We start from the raw sequence: 16,512 nt of genomic DNA, 5'->3' as shown, positions 1-16,512 counted from the left end.
GTTGTTTAACAAAACGAGACGTGTCCTATATAAGGATTCATTTACTCGGCTGGTAATATTCAAAAATCCACTATATCAATCTTATTAACAAGTTGTTTAAATATCAATTGAAGATTCAAAAGCAATTTCAATTAACGTTAATCATAATTCAGTTGATCATAACTTTTAATTCGTTCATCGAAATTACGCGGTTTCTAAATGAAAAGTTATTGATTTTTCTCCAGCTTTCCAACAACATGTATATCATATACCTTTTACCAGTAATATATGTATTTAATTCGTGATTTATTATAAACTGTTTAACGATGAAATTTAGCATACAAGCATGCATAAATATATATACTCGAGCACTAGACATGGATACACAATCAATATATAAAAGATAAGATATGAATGCTCACGTATCAATATTGTGATTCAATATTGCAGGGAAAGTATGTAGACGCAACAGAGATGATAAACACTAGGTTAGACTTGCGAATAATACCCACGTACATTACCCATAACCTCTATAGCTATAGCCCATAGTTTCCTTAGCTTTGACTCATTTGAAAACTCGGTTTGAAATTATTTGGACATGACCTCGTCGTAGTATTTTATGTATAATACTAATAATATTACTAATAATAATTAGATTAATAATAATATTAATCTTAATCTTAATAATAATAATAATAATAATAATAATAATAATAATAATAATAATAAATAAATATCACGGAGTATATATCTATATCTGTGTAAATATGTGTGTGTGATATTCGTTCGAGCAAAAACACTTGAATTTATAGTACCTGGCCATTTGTTTAGCCCCATGCGATCGCATGGTTTAGAGGTGCAATGGCCATGCGATCGCATGGCCCCTTTTTCCAGCTCAGTATGTTTTTGTCCTAAAGCTTGTCGACATATTTTTATATTAATATATAATATATATAATTTATATAATTAATTATATATTATATTAAATTCACGTGCATAGTTGACTTGTAATTTTCGTTCCGATAAGTCGTACGTCGTCACTCGACTTATGTCTCGGTTCCGGTTTTTAGAACGTCCTTTCGTATACTGAGAAAACTTGTACTTTACGTTTCGTGAATCGTACCTTTGTCAAAATATAGTCTTAAATTATCCATAAACTATACCAATCGAGATATAACTTATACATTTGAGTGTTTTGGTCATTTACTTCTATAAATCATCGTCTCGCTATTTGTTAATATATATATAATATATACATTTTCATTTTGAAATAGTGTTTTAGTGTAGCAAAGTTTTTTTTACTGTAGTAAATAGTGATTTTCGAAAACACTGTAGCTTTTCGGGTACTGTAGCAATTCGAAAATACTGTAGCAAATTAGTGTTTTACTGGTTCATCTTAAACGTTTTAGTTAACTTATCTAAATATTAATCGAATCAATAATCGAATGTTACTATCGTTTACTAAATAATTTGAAATCATATATATATATATATATATATATATATATATATATATATATATATATATATATATATATATATATATATATATATATATATATATATATGCACATTAAGTTATATATATATTGTTCGTGAATCTTCGAGAATAGTCAAAGAATAATTGATTACATGAATACAGTTCCAAAACTTTGAGACTCAACATTACAAACTTTGCTTATCGTGTCGAAAACATTAAATCATTTAAAGATAAAGTTTAAATTTGGTCAGAAATTTCCGGGTCGTCACATTTTTTCTGTTCAGAGGTCTACATCACAAGACGAGTCAATTTGTGCCATGACCTTCAAGCTCACGTATGGGAGTTTAATCCCATATTATTATGTCAGTAGGACTTGTTTGTTAAATAATAGAACCCCGTGAATATTATTCATAATAGCATAACCCTAGCAACTCTAGCAAAACCCTACACCCACAAATGGGTCGGGCTTATATCTAGTCTAACACTCCCCCGCAGTCCGAACGGCGAACTCGCAAAAGTTCGGACTGGAAAGAAACACAAAGCAAAAAATAAATAAATAAAAAACATAATTTTCTTTCTAATTTGTTGCATCGAATTGATTGATAATCGCTGATTGGTTGCATTGCTTGACTGCGTTTCCTTTTCCGTAACGTTTTTTTTTTTTTTTTTTTGTACGCCGTGGCTTGCTTGCCTAAGGATTGAGCAGGACTTGGGCATTGAACTTTTATCGTTGATACAATCGTCTTCAACGCTAATGTTTTGATAGTGCATGATTGTGGTTGTTTGTAAGATGCAGGGAAAAGAAACACGTATTAAAAAGGATAAATATTTAGAGTGATACACGTGGGCGTAGTTGATTTGTTTAATAAAAAGAGGTTTGCATATGAAGCTCTGGTCGGCAACTTCTTGAAGCGGCGACCATAGATAAAATAATAAGAAGCTATAAAACAAAAATATGAGAAAACGATAACGAAGAAGAAAAAGGCTGCGGCTGATTGGTTGATTGGGTATTTGACGGGGCTGTATAGAAACGTAGATCAGACCTAAGCTTTGATTACCATGTTAAATAATAGAACCCGTCATAATAGCATAACCCTAGCAACTCTAGCAAAATCCTACACCCACAAATGGGTCGGGCTTATATCTAGTCTAACAGTTTCAACGTTTCACTTTTGTTCACTTTGTAATAACTAGCCGAGCTAGTTTTGATCATTGTTATCTTTGTAATCATCTTTGATTTCTTCATTGTTTTAATGAAGAGCCTATTAATAAAAAGGAGGTTTACTAAAATTCTCTTTTCTACTTCTACACGTATATCAACTAAAATCAATCCGGAAGTAGTAATGCTGTTAGAAAAAAAAAAAACAAAAAAAAACAAAAAAAAAACAAAAACAAAACGTTAGGAAAATCTTTTAATTTACTCGGATAATTTAATGCATATATGATTTTCATTAAGGACGGAAAATGTTAAAAGATAAAGTTAAATGTAAAAAAGCGTAAAGAATAGAATAATTTGGGGGACACTTTTACTTTTTTCAAAACAACTAACCGGCGCCGCTTATGTTAAAGATTAAACTGTAAATCTGTAATGGGCGGTTATTTGCAGTGTAACGTTGGTTCCTGTATCGGTACGGCGGAGCCACGATGGTGATAACCGTTAACGCCACCGTATCATCGCTGTTGAAGAGGGAAGACTGTAAACGCACTAAACACGATTCGGCTTTCTCCAATTGGAAGGTAAACTCTTATATTTCTTAATTACTTGCATATTTATGTTTGTATTTTGAAGTAGATCTGAATTTCAAGCAACAAATATAAACTGTAACTTGTTAGCTTCAGTTTGAGATATTTATCAGCAGAATCTGTTTTCAGATACGTAATAATTCAATGATACGTATTTTTTTTTATTTTTTTTAGATATAGTAAATACTCGTAATAAAACAGTGTTTTGAGTCCTTTCGTTCTTCCAATATGATTGCTATTGTAGATTAGTTGTATCATTCAATAGACATAAACTAATCATATATTGACACTATAGTGACTAGCCATGCGCCAATTAGAACTTGAATTATCAATTTCATCCTCAAAATAGAACTTGATCTGAATCGCCCATGAATGAAGATTCCAAGTTATGAAATATCCTGTTTGTTAATTTGACCTGATGTGGCCTCTGAAAGCGGATAGCTCTTGTGTTATTAGAATCTGTAATCTGATATCCTCAGGCTATACAAGGTTAATCACATTGCTCATTTATTTTCCTTTAATGTAAACTTTATGCTTTGTACCTAGAACAGTTGGCATGTTCCTAAGTCCTAATATTGCATTTTTCCGCTCCATAGTGTAACAGTTTTTTAATTACATTAATGTATGTTCATTTCCAGATACTAATTGGGCCTTGTGATTGGGAAGATTATTTGTCGAACAAGGAAGGTGCACAGAGATACAGAACTCACAATCTTCCAAATTGTTCGTCTTGTCCAGGGCTTTACGAGCTCGGGATAGTTGTTTTACTTTCACAAACAAAGAGGAATAGTAGAGGCCAACTTAGCTCCAAAAACATAATTCCTGTTTATCTTGGACAAGCAGATAATGTTAGGACCAGACTTCAGCAGTATGGTCGAGATGGTGCTCATTTGGAGAATGGCTTGTCTAATGGTGAGCAACCTGGCCGCAAAGTCCTTGGACTGTTTTCAGATATATTCTCGTGTGGATTTGCCATTGCATTTAGATGGGCCCCGGTGAGGATTTTCTTCTAATTTTAAGTTCTGATTTCTTATTGTTTTCTGAAAACTCGTAGTCAAATATACATACAACTGAATTCTGATGAAAAAAAAAAAAAAAAGAGAAAATTGTGCGGTTGGTCCCTGTGGTTTACATGAAATGGGGTGTTTGGTCCCTGAACTTCATTTTCGGGGTTGTTGGTCCCTGTGATTTTCAAAACACGTGTGGTTGGTCCCTGTCAGGGACCAACTACACAAGTTTTGAACTTTCATTTTCGGGATTGTTGGTCCCTGACAGGGACCAACCACACGTGTTTTGAAAATCACAGGGACCAACAACCCCGAAAATGAAGTTCAGGGACCAAACACCCCATTTCATGTAAACCACAGGGACCAACCGCACAATTTTCTCAAAAAAAAAAATGTAACTTCACCTAAATGGGCGAACTTGTTCGTAAATAGATAGACTAAATTGCGCTATGCTTCGTCTCTAATGGGTCAAATGGTAGAACTAATAGATTTAGTTAAAAAGAAAATGGGCTGAATGGGTCAAGCATTTCAAACAAGTCAACAGTCATTTGTATATACAATGTATGATTAGACCCCGTAAAGGCATTAATCGTTTTTATTATAAAGTTAGATTATCATTCTTGCAATGTAGTTCTTTCAATTATATTTAAAAAGTTAGTGAATTATAGATTTCTTTACTGAAAAAGATGTAACTCTATCACTATGCGTATTTCTTGAATTGATGATTAAGTTTGTTACAGGACACTGTGCTAGAAATGTCATGTGTGATTTTGTTTTTACAGATGGAAAATAAAAAAATTGCTGAGAAGACAGAATCCCAGCTTTTAGAAACCTTCGATTATGCATGGAACAGGGGGATGAATGGGGATCGTCGCACTTTTGACATACTTAAAAAAGTCAAAGCGGCTGCTTCAAGTTCTAAAAGGTCACATCTGGTATTCAAGAAGCTTAAGGTAATCCCAACAAAGGAAGTAGGTCTTAGGATCAAAAGATGTGAACCACCCGTGTTAGAAAACAGATCTACTTTCTACTATAACAACCAAAAGAACACAAATTTCTTCTCTAGAATTTTCAAGTTCACCCGATCGCGCCCCACATTAGTATCAAAAGAAGGTAATAATATGAGCAACAATGAAGGAGGTACATGTGGTGTAGCCTTGGGTCAAGGGTCTATATGTACAAGGAATCCAGTTGAAGGAAGAAAGAGATGTATTGACCATAAAGGGATGAAAATCAACGCATTTGTAAAAACTCGTTTACATACTAACACAGAAGACACTCTTAATCTTGCTTGCGGGGTCACCTTAGATGATGGTTCTTTCTGTACAAAAGTGCCTGTTGCGGGAAGAAAACAATGTGAAGAGCATAAAGGAATGAGAATCAAGATGGAAAATAAACATTGTTTACCAAGCTCTTGTTTAGATTTAGAAACTGGTACACTTAGCATTCTGAAAAATGAGTATAGTAATGATACTGGTGTTGAATCATTGACTTGTGTAGCCATCACACTAAATAGTTCCGTATGCAAAAGGAAACCAGGTAAGGATAGTAAGTATTGCTGGCAACATGAGGCGGCGAGGGCGAAGATTAATCACTCATCTCACGATTCAGACTTATGATTATTCTAACTGTTCTTCAATTTATGAGGATACAAAGGAGCTCTCAGAATTAAAGCATGTAACACCTAAGAATTAGTTAAAATTGAGTTTCATCTTTGAGACACCATTACCCATTCATTCATACTCCCGAGAAAGGTATTATTTATACAATCCATATGATACAATTTTTTTCTTCATATAGTTATTTGTTGTATTGTAAGAGGCCATGGATTTAATAGCTGTCCTACTACAAGTCTTCAATAAAAAGGCTTTGGTGTTTGTCTGTAAACTTTGTATTAATAATAGAATGTCATAATTGAAACAAGTTGTGTAAACTTATGTTTTGTATGATTGTAATGTTCTTACAAGTTTAATCAAAGTCCCCTGATAGAGCTTGAGATTTAGGCCTGGGTGCAATTTCTCAAATATACGAGTTCTTACTCTATCAACACCAAAGTGAGTTGGTCATCAAAATTACAACTTTGTATCCAAAAGTTAAAACTTGCTATCAAGCCCGGGTTTTATGTTCTTCCTTTGAACAATCAAGCTGGCATTGGGTAACTGCTGTGGTTTGATCTTTTTTATCATGTAAACAATCGCTGTTTGTAAGTCAATATGCAACACCTTGATTCTCAGTTTTACAAACTGTAATGGGCTGTAAATTGTAGTAATATGTATACCATGTAACATTGACTTGGTCCGAGTTTCCTCCACGGCAGTAGTTGGGGGCGGGAGATGAACGCGTGGGAAGTTCCCCTGAGTGATCCTAAACTGATGTCCAAAAAAAATAATGTGTACCATGTACAGGTTATGATATACAGTATATAAACTCCGTTTGCTTTGAAAAAGCCTTGCTATTGATATATAATACTTGAGGATGAACGAGATAAAATAAGAAGTTTACTTTAATCGTTTTATAGTTAGAACCTCTGTAAGTCTGTAACTATTAAAAATTGATAGAAATTTATATTAGAGTTAAGCTATCTTTGTGTCCCGAGAAGTGTTTAACGAACTTAATATTTTCATTCATATTAAATTGAAAATAAAGGTAATTTTGTAAATAATATTAGTTAATTAATGGTGTATTAGTTAAAGGATGCGTTTAAACTAGAAAATCAATCACTAATATTATTTTGTTTAAATTTAAATTTAATTTCAAATTAAATTAAAATTAAAATTGCTTTTTAAAATAGAAATATAAGATAAATATTACTCTCTATCAATCTCTTTCAAAAGAACAAGTGTTAGAATTTCATCATATTCCAAATTGTTTTAAGCCCCATGAAACACATTATCTATAATAAACTTTTCTGAATTACGAGAACAACATATTTCATTTTCCAAATATTAACGTGGCATAATCTAACAAGCCCGATATTTTCCAAAAAAAAACTTCGTTAAAACCAATAATATACGAGTAATAAATACCCAATAAAACCCTGAAAACAAGGACGTGCTGTAAACTGTAACCAATGCCGGCCGGTGAACCCCGTTACCCATGGCCAGCGTTAACGGCGGACCCAGACGAAGAAGCATCATGGGTATGGGCAGAAATCAAGGCGGAAGCCCGCCGTGACGCCGAATCGGAACCGGCGTTAGCCAGTTACTTATACTCCACAATTCTGTGTCATTCAACTTTAGATCGATCACTTTCATTTCATCTTGGAAATAAACTTTGTTCTTCCACTTTGTTATCAACTTTGCTTTATGATCTGTTTCTTAATACGTTTTCTGTTGACCCTGATCTCCGGTTAGCCGCCGTTGCCGATTTACGTGCTGCTAGGTCACGTGACCCTGCTTGTGTATCGTTTTCTCATTGTTTGCTTAATTATAAAGGCTTCCTTGCTTGTCAGGTTACTTTCTGTTTTCTGTTACATAATAATATTTAAATTTGTATTGTATTTTTAGGGTTAATTGCAAAATAATCACAATGAATTTTGTCAAGATTCATAATTTAGAAAATAAAGTTTATAACTTTTCCAAAAACGAAAGCTTTTACGTTTTATGGATTTAGCTTTTTTGGTAGTAGAGCAGTTGATATAGTAAAGTGAGTATTTGGATTTTTGTAGATTTAGCTTTTTGTGATGTGTTTGAATATAATATCAATTTTAGATCTATAGCCATCTTATATCAATTTTAAAATTTATAGCCAATGGTTTATATGTGGTAATATTCTTCACTAGATGTGCCAATTTACTCATGAGTGGGTTTGATTCAGGTTATCTTTAATTTGTCGTGTATGTAATTGGTTAAACATAAAATTAGCTATAAAAAGGGCAACCTGGCTGTAAAAATATTACAAGTTTTGATCCAAACCACGAGTGGAATTGGATTTATCTCATGATCCCTAATGTTAGTTTATCTGTTGATCAGGCTCATCGGGTGGCTCATAAGCTATGGACTCAATCCCGACGACCACTAGCCCTAGCTTTACAGTCTCGGATCTCTGATGTTTTCGCTGTAGACATTCACCCTGGTGCTAAACTTGGAAAAGGAATACTATTTGACCATGCAACAGGTGTTGTTGTAGGTGAGACCGCTGTTATTGGCAACAATGTCTCCATTCTTCACCACGTGACTTTAGGAGGCACGGGCAAGGCTGGTGGGGACCGCCACCCAAAGATCGCAGATGGGGTGTTGATTGGTGCAGGGGCAACTATATTGGGTAATGTAAAGATTGGTGCAGAAGCGAAAATTGGTGCGGGATCGGTTGTTTTGATCGATGTGCCACCACGAGCAACGGCAGTAGGGAACCCAGCAAGGTTGGTTGAAGGGAAAGAAGCATCAAAGCTTGAAGAGTGTCCTGGGATGTCTATGGATCATACATCATTCATATCAGATTGGTCTGATTACACAATATGAATTCATGCTTCTAATATTTACCATTTTGTTACTTTTATGCGTGCAGTGTCATCAAACCTATATAAAGCTGCCAAAGCGAAACAATAGTATTATTGTTTGACTGGGCTGGGCATATGATAATTTAGGTTCAGATCGCGTTTGATCGTTCAAGTTTAGCCATTTGAATTTATCTATAACATGTTGTTTGGCCATTTGGCTAAGATGAAGTTGTAGTGTGTGAATAATATTTAGTGAATACAATAATAAGATGCTATGGGCATGATGGTTTGATACTTGAGTTCATTTGGGAAACAGGATGGTTGCTTACTTTGAACATGGATGGTAAGGTAATGGTTAGATATGTATTTTTCTTTTCTTCAAAAATTTGTAGCAGTTTTATGGAAGGATAATGATAGGTACTGTTAACAACACCTGATTTAAGCAACTCAACCGATATATGAATCAATATTCTTACAAAGGCATTTCAAGTGACTCATGAAGTTGTTGCTGATGTGCAAGTTAAATACTATTAGGCTGTCACTGGTCGTTAACCACTTAACCTTCTTTACAATTGTTTTTTTAGCACTCTTTTTGTTACCAATTGCAAATGAAATATTATACGTCATCTTTATCACGTTTTTTTTTTTTTTTTTTTTTTTTTTTTTTTTTTAATCTCTTCTGGAAATAGATCTTCAGGATGTTAACTGAAAGGTCTTGCTATTCTGTGTTTTTTTTTTCTTTAAAAAAAAAAAAAAAAAAATAACGATAACATTATAATGGGATCCAAAGATCAACAAGTACAATAGTTGCAAACAAGTCTTAGTCCAACTAAACTAACCAAACCAAACACCTCACTAACAAGGTGAACAAACCCGTTTAATCTAGCAAATACAGTGAAAACCAAAGCTATAACAAGTGGAAACTTAAATTACATACTACACTAAAAAGAAACAAGGTACCCGCCGGAAAATCACTGGAACAACAATCGGAAATAAATCTGACTGCTAACATATAACGACCGACGACAATCTGGCAAAAAAGTACCTACCGGAAAAAATTAAACACCGCGGCAGCCACCTTCAAGCAAGAGACAACGCCGAAAATAGAAAGCACAAGTGCTTTCGCCACCTGTCACCAAAAAAGCTCGCCGAAAGTTCACCGAGTACTCGACCAGTGACAGTCTTGGTCTTATGTTATATCAAATCATCGGTCACCTCCATCTCCTTCCTCTAACTACTCATATATTGTCTCTTCCTTTTCAACCATTCATCATGATAAAAAAAAAAAAAAAAAAAAAATCAGTTTGGGGTAAAAAATTAGGGTTTCTTCATGTACCACATCAACGATTGACGTGTCTTCCTTTGTTGCAGTAGCCATAAATTATTTGGGGGGGTTGTATCAGTACCATGGTTACTAATAATCTAAAACGACGAACTAAAAGATTGTTGCTTTGGATTTGATTACAAGATGTATCCAGAAATTGCAATCAAACCTGTTTGTTACCCATACCTTTATCTACTTGTAATTACAAACTAATTTTAACCTCCTTGGTTGTTTTACGTACTCTTTAACATTACACCAATAAAGTAAAATAATAAATAAAGGTAGATGTTATCAATAAATCAATTGAATTGCTTTTGACAAAACATACCTTACACACCTAAATCAGTGATTCAGTGGCCATAAGAGGTAAAGTAAGATATGTTCCTACCAATGAAAATAGTTAAATTTACACACCTACAACACATAACAACATTGCAAAAAGACTTAAATGTGAATATTATAACTACTGATACAGCATAAATAAATATTGATGCACTTATTTATAAGGGAATATGATAACCACTATAGTGGTGTATGCTTGCTACCAGTAAATAAATTAAGACAACTTTTGGTATATAAACAACACAAACCAATCATGTAGATTTGCTATTATATTCCACTCAAACAAAATGACAGTTCATTGACAGGCTAAAAAAAGAGAGAAGGTATTATTGCTTTCCATCATAATAAATAAATACAATGTTTCTGTTTTATGACCACAAATCCTACAATTGAATATTATGTCCACCATTTAAAAGAATAATATTTTCCCCGTTTCTCCTCTATATCTACATATATCATATGTATATACCCATTGAATTGAACCCAAAACCAAAAAATGACAAAAATTTACCAACAAACTGTACGCAAACCCGTGAAGCATCTTCTTAAATAAAGCCGATATCTACCTCTCGATGGTGTTTGAATGAGGAGATGACACTCGAGTTTTTATCGGTTTTAGCTTCAACCCCATGCTTTCGGGAGATAGTAACTCTGGGGCAATGCAAGATGGACTTAGCGGGCTTCTCGGGCTACCTGTGAATGGGTTCGGCCTATAAAGCCCGTACCCCATTAGAAAATACTCCATGGGTATCAGCATTGCATGTGGTTGCTCTTCGGTCACCATTGATCCACAAACTTGTACCTGCATAATGTCAAACTCAAAACTAATACTATCTTTTAAACCTTCTTATCACCCCCTTTTTTACTCCAAATTGTTATTTGTATGGTTTAATTTTATGTTAAGGATCAATACGTTTGAAGTCAAAAATACTAAAATAGTGATTGGCAAATTCTACAAATTTACATCAGTTCTCATGATAGAAAGTTATGAAGCACTACTCTTTTAAAAGTCAACCTAGCACTTCTAAAAGTCAAATTCAAAATGCATTCTGAACGGCTGAATAATTTATTTATTTTCCATGTGGTTCTTCTATTATATTAGGCAATCAATATATGTCATTAAATAGCAATAAATTTATCTTAACTACAAAGGTCAAAATAGCGAGTTGGCCCCTTAAAGCAATTCTAACATACCTCAACTAAAGCACTATATCGTCGGTCCAATTTCCCGGTCATGTGAAGAGCTTCTGAATGAAACGGTGAGCTGTCACCAACAAATATGAGTGTTCTGCATTTTAGTTTCTTTAAACCCTCGCTGATGTCAGGTCTCTTGTCGATTGCCTGAAGATACCGCCACACATTGACACTCTGTCTTTCATCCAACAACTGCAAACAATAAGAAGAAAAAAAACGTATATGAGCATAAATTCCAAATGTTACTGATAGCAGGACAAGAGCAGAACTTAAAAAAGTTACCTTTCTGCATGATTGAACTATATCTGATTCCGGGATTTCTGGGTTACCACGAACTTCCTAATTCAATTTAAAAATACCTAGTTATAATCCATATAAAGGTATAGCGTAACCAAAGATCTTATGTGAAGAAGCCGAAATGTACCTTGCTGAAATATCTTTGAAGTAAACACTCTTTTAATAGACCACACATACCATAGTAGTACAGCAAATTTGACATCAACTGCACATTAAAAATAAAGATTCAGTAAAACACAAATCGACTCTCTAAACAGCAGGACGCAAAAGAACAAACCTTATTGTAAAACCATTCGGTCCATGAAGGTGCTTTGCAAAGAGGAGAAACAAGTATTAAACCAGTAACTCTGTCTCTATACTTTGTCTGTAACATAACAAATTTATAATTAGTAAATCACATCCATAAAATATACAGTTTAAAAAACCTACTCCAACAACAATTTAACAAACCGTCTCACCGCAAAGAGTGTAAGTATGTAGGCACCTGCCATTGCCCCCATGCACATCACTGCACCAAGCCTAAACTAACAAGAAAAATACAATTTAATTATTATCTTAAAATTAAAAAGAAGAGAATGTATTAAATACAAAGACAAGCAGCGAATGACTTGCCTGAAATAATTGAGGACCTCGAGAATCTGATCGCAAAGATCCTCGACTGATAGAAGGGGTTCATCGGGACATATTGCTGCTGCTCCTAACTGCAACGACTCTTATACAAGTCCCATAAGAGATATTTTATGTTAATAAGTTACAGAATAGTTGTCATGCATCAATTATTGTTGTTCAATATCACATAATAATCACATCTAAAACGTATACCCAAACATAGTAAAAACAGAAAGAAGCGCGTTCACAAACCTCGTGCCCAGGTGGACTGATGTGATAAATGCAGAAATTGTGGAGGAGCAAGGAAGCAGCTTCAGGGCAAAAGAAAAGTCCTTGAAAACACAACATATCTATTCATGAAATCAAACATTAGTTAGAACAATGGAGATCATAAAAATAAAAAATAAAAAAAAATGAAGAAATAATAAACATGCTGCCACTTACGATTTAGAGCTAAATCAGGATAAGTAATCAATGGTGGCTTTTCTTGGTCGCCGTACACGATTACAGATACAGAACCATGGCCAGTGCGAATAATATGTTCCTGAAAACAAATTTCACACCACATTTCAGTCGCAAGATAATGAAACAGATAAAAACGTTATAAACTACTATATAACAAGGATTTAATTTAAGTTATCATAAAAAATGATGGGTTTTTATATGAACAGTTATTGGTATCAGAAAGATTCTAAAAAACTAACTACATAAAAGTCAATGTTAGTTTATATATTAAAAGATGGAATAGAATGATGTTTATATTCGATAACGATAGGTAAACAATCAAAAGTAACATTACAACTTCTGAGCTGTAACAAAAAAGGACATTTTTAATCCAAGATAATGAGTTTTAACCTCAAGATAACGACAACACAACACATAAGCAAGTTTTTAATTTTAAAACAGAACCTTGGATTAAAACTTAAGCTAAAGCAATCATTATGGCAGGAAAAACATGATATAGTTCAGAGCAGAAGTCCAAATTAAAGTAACGTGGCCTCACAAAATCATCTATCATTTTTGTATGAATACAGCACCATAGACGTTTGGGTAACATTCAAAATAAAGAAACAAACAAATATAGAATTAATCAATCAAACAGGTAGCACGTTGTTGACAAAATACATAATTCGGGGACTTCTCTACTTCAAAAAGAAATAATCTTGAACTCAATTTAATATTTTAAGATTTTAACAACTATACTAAAAGTCAACAGATCTACAATTCCACAAGTCATTCATTGACAGCTTACAAGAGAGTAAATTGTATTGTCAACAATAACCTAAAATTAAGATTCAAAAAGAAACTTCTGCATTGGGAATTAACTTGATTTTATCCCCAACCATTTATTAAAAAATTCACAAAATCACAGTATAAAAAAAGCTAATAGTCAAAAAAAAATAATGCATTACAAAAATAAAATTTGTTGTTAAACTGATTCGGCCATTTCTATAAACACCTTTTATTCCATATGCAAAAGATAAAAATAAAGAAAAAAAAGCCCAAAAGTATATCACAAAATCCACTAAATCGCAAAATACATCTCCAAAAACGCACCAAAAAAACGCAAAGATTAAAAAAGAATAGTTGAAACCCATTGGGGCATTTCATCAAACACCTTACATTCATTCAAATACTATATAGAGAATTAAAAAGCACAAACCTTTCCACCAAGATAGATAGTTTCCATATCAACAGAGACGGAATCACTGTAATCCACCATAGCCGTTTTCCTCTAGCTGTTCTCTCTCTCTCTCTCTCTCTCTCTCTCTCTCTCTCTCTCTCTCTCTCTCTCTATTCCCCTGTGCGTGTAGGGGTTTTATTATTTTTATTTGGTTTTTTTCTCTCTCTAAAGACTCTCCTGTACCTCTCTTATCATTTACAAATATGAATATGATATGATAAAATATATAGTAAGCTGTAAGCTTAGGTGGCTTATATACGAAGCAATTCTTTCTTTCTTTTTTCTGTATATAAAAGTAAAATTTATTATATAATAAAATTTAATTGTATTTGTTTGAATCTAGTTTCTCTCTCTACATTTTATATCAGTCTCTCTGTTAACAAATTAACAATTTAACAATATTCTATAAAAAGAGAAATATTTTAATATTATACTATAAGAATAAGAATATTTTATTATTTTTAACAAATTATAAATTTAAATTAATAAAAATGAAAACAAGAGAAAATAATGAGCTGCGGTTAACCTCCACCGACGTTATTCTCCCTTTGCTTCCTAGTCACATGGGGATGATAGCGATTTCTCCGTGACAACGGCTGTTAACTCACATTGAGTCAAAACTAACCATGGTTACCGACACATCTAAATGTCCCCTCCCCTCACCATCATTTTTATTTTTCTCTCTTTTTATAAATTAAAATTAAATTAAATTAAAATTAAATAAAATAGCAGATCGTTTATTTTTTATCACTTAATTATATTATACTCCGTAGTATTTATTCTCATAATGATAATTATTTATCATTAATTAATGATAAATAATCATGATCGCCATTTCGATTTAATTATTACTCTCTTCGTCCTATATTTATATACTTCCGGCAACAAACAAGTGGGAGCGATATAATCCGACAAAAATCACACATTAAAAAAAAAATGATTGTCGCGTGTACTTTTTGTCACCTTTATAGTTTTAACACATACCTTTTATTTAATTTTTTGTTTTACATGCAAAATGTAAGAACAAAAAAGTATTTATCATATTATTCTTATATATTTACAAAAACAAACAATTAGTATTCAATAAACATGAAAACATGAAGTAGATAGAAATTTTTTTTTTTTTGTACCGGGTGAATTGCACATTATGCGCACCCTCTAGTCACACTTCCTTTTTGATTTTTTTTTTTTTTTTTTGACATATTCAGGAATTGAACACGAGTGATGTGCTTCATTCGGCAACTCGAAGCCAACTCAGGGAAGCTTGTATGATTATTTTTGAGTTTAATAACACTACTTAAAATTGTTATTAGTGTGCATAGTAATTGTACACAGAAGTTATACGCGAACTTTAAACTGGTGATTACAATAGTGTGAAATACTTTTTTTGCGCCTTCACCACAATTCTAAGGACTATTACTAGAAAGCTTCTGTATTTTATAATATGTTGATTTCCGAAAAAATTATATGTTTCTTTAGCAATTTGTAAAACAATTAAAATTATCATAATACTATAAAAAATTAAGGTTAACAACATAACCCTTAGGAAATACTCCGTAGTATCACATCAAACATGTAGAATCGGTATATGTATTGCATATAGGCTTGATATGTTCAACTTTTTAATTTGTTGTTAGATCTAGTTTTGGAAATAAATTACGCAACTTTTGCATTTTCTGTTATGTTTCCACTTTCACTTAATTGATACCAAATTTTTCTTATATAATTAGGTTGCTTCACATTGTAGACATTGAGATTGATGCATGTACATAAATATAGTGACGGAGTACAAAATGATGTTCAATGCAAGGTTGATTTTTTTTTTTTTACAATGCAAGGTTGTTGCTAATAAATAATTTGCGCCATTATTTTTAGGGGAGTGATATGTACACAACCCAATTTTGTTATGTACACAACCATCATGTTTTACAGTGTTGTACAGTACAACACTGTAAAGTATGATGGTTGTTTACATAACAAAATTGGGCTGTGTACATATCATCACCCTTATTTTTATTGATATTGATATACGGAGTCTTATTTGGATTAGAAGTAAAAGCAATTAATATTAATATTAGTTATCAAAACAATTAAATAGTTCTAACTTGGACCACGGATAACGCGGCGGCAAAGAGCCGGATGTCGCCACAAACGCCACCACAAACGCCGGAACTGGGCGGTGGTGGGCGTTTGTCCCACGGCGTTTGTCGCCTGATCACGGGTGGCGGGTGGTGATTGGTTGGGTTTTTAAACCATTGGAAATTATAGCCGTTGGCTTTCTTTTTTTCTTTTTTTTTTCCCTCTTCCTCCTATAAATACATACACATTTAACCATTTTTTCACACCTTTCTTTATACTCTCTACTTTATCAATTTAATTTATATTACAAAAACACTTTCGTTGTTATAAAAAATG

General features: G+C 33.1%; 3 protein-coding genes across 4 annotated transcripts; 2 read left to right on the top strand and 1 right to left on the bottom strand.

The window, feature by feature from the left end:
- The first annotated feature begins 2,704 nt into the window (after positions 1–2,704).
- On the top strand, positions 2,705–6,086 carry LOC139904333 (protein EFFECTOR OF TRANSCRIPTION 2-like). Of its 2 annotated transcripts, XM_071886269.1 has the most exons (4): positions 2,705–2,738; positions 3,066–3,196; positions 3,841–4,197; positions 4,992–6,086. In XM_071886269.1, the coding sequence occupies exons 2-4, from the start codon at positions 3,104–3,106 to the stop codon at positions 5,826–5,828; spliced, it is 1,287 nt and encodes a 428-aa protein (XP_071742370.1). In that variant the 5' UTR covers positions 2,705–2,738; positions 3,066–3,103; the 3' UTR covers positions 5,829–6,086. The 2 variants fall into 2 exon arrangements, with proteins under 2 accessions (XP_071742370.1, XP_071742369.1); XM_071886268.1 differs by lacking the exon at positions 2,705–2,738 and having other exon boundaries at positions 2,954–3,196.
- Positions 6,087–7,260: 1,174 nt separating this feature from the next.
- On the top strand, positions 7,261–8,951 carry LOC139904332 (serine acetyltransferase 5-like). Its single transcript, XM_071886267.1, has 2 exons — positions 7,261–7,660; positions 8,181–8,951. Exons 1-2 carry the CDS (start codon positions 7,280–7,282, stop codon positions 8,667–8,669), a joined length of 870 nt encoding a protein of 289 aa, XP_071742368.1. The 5' UTR covers positions 7,261–7,279; the 3' UTR covers positions 8,670–8,951.
- Positions 8,952–10,617: 1,666 nt separating this feature from the next.
- On the bottom strand, positions 10,618–14,214 carry LOC139904331 (protein NDL1-like). The gene is made up of 10 exons (XM_071886266.1): positions 14,077–14,214; positions 12,858–12,957; positions 12,666–12,763; positions 12,417–12,505; positions 12,263–12,323; positions 12,082–12,168; positions 11,932–12,009; positions 11,790–11,846; positions 11,508–11,699; positions 10,618–11,115 (listed from the first exon to the last, which is right to left on the bottom strand). Exons 1-10 carry the CDS (start codon positions 14,134–14,136, stop codon positions 10,876–10,878), a joined length of 1,062 nt encoding a protein of 353 aa, XP_071742367.1. The 5' UTR covers positions 14,137–14,214; the 3' UTR covers positions 10,618–10,875.
- Between the last annotated feature and the right edge of the window lie 2,298 nt (positions 14,215–16,512).

The sequence above is a fragment of the Rutidosis leptorrhynchoides genome, chromosome 4 (assembly GCF_046630445.1).
Source record: "Rutidosis leptorrhynchoides isolate AG116_Rl617_1_P2 chromosome 4, CSIRO_AGI_Rlap_v1, whole genome shotgun sequence".
NCBI classification, from domain to species: domain Eukaryota; kingdom Viridiplantae; phylum Streptophyta; class Magnoliopsida; order Asterales; family Asteraceae; genus Rutidosis; species Rutidosis leptorrhynchoides.
The sequence above is the reverse complement of the archived record's forward strand: the minus strand, read 5'-3'. Positions and strand labels throughout refer to the sequence as shown.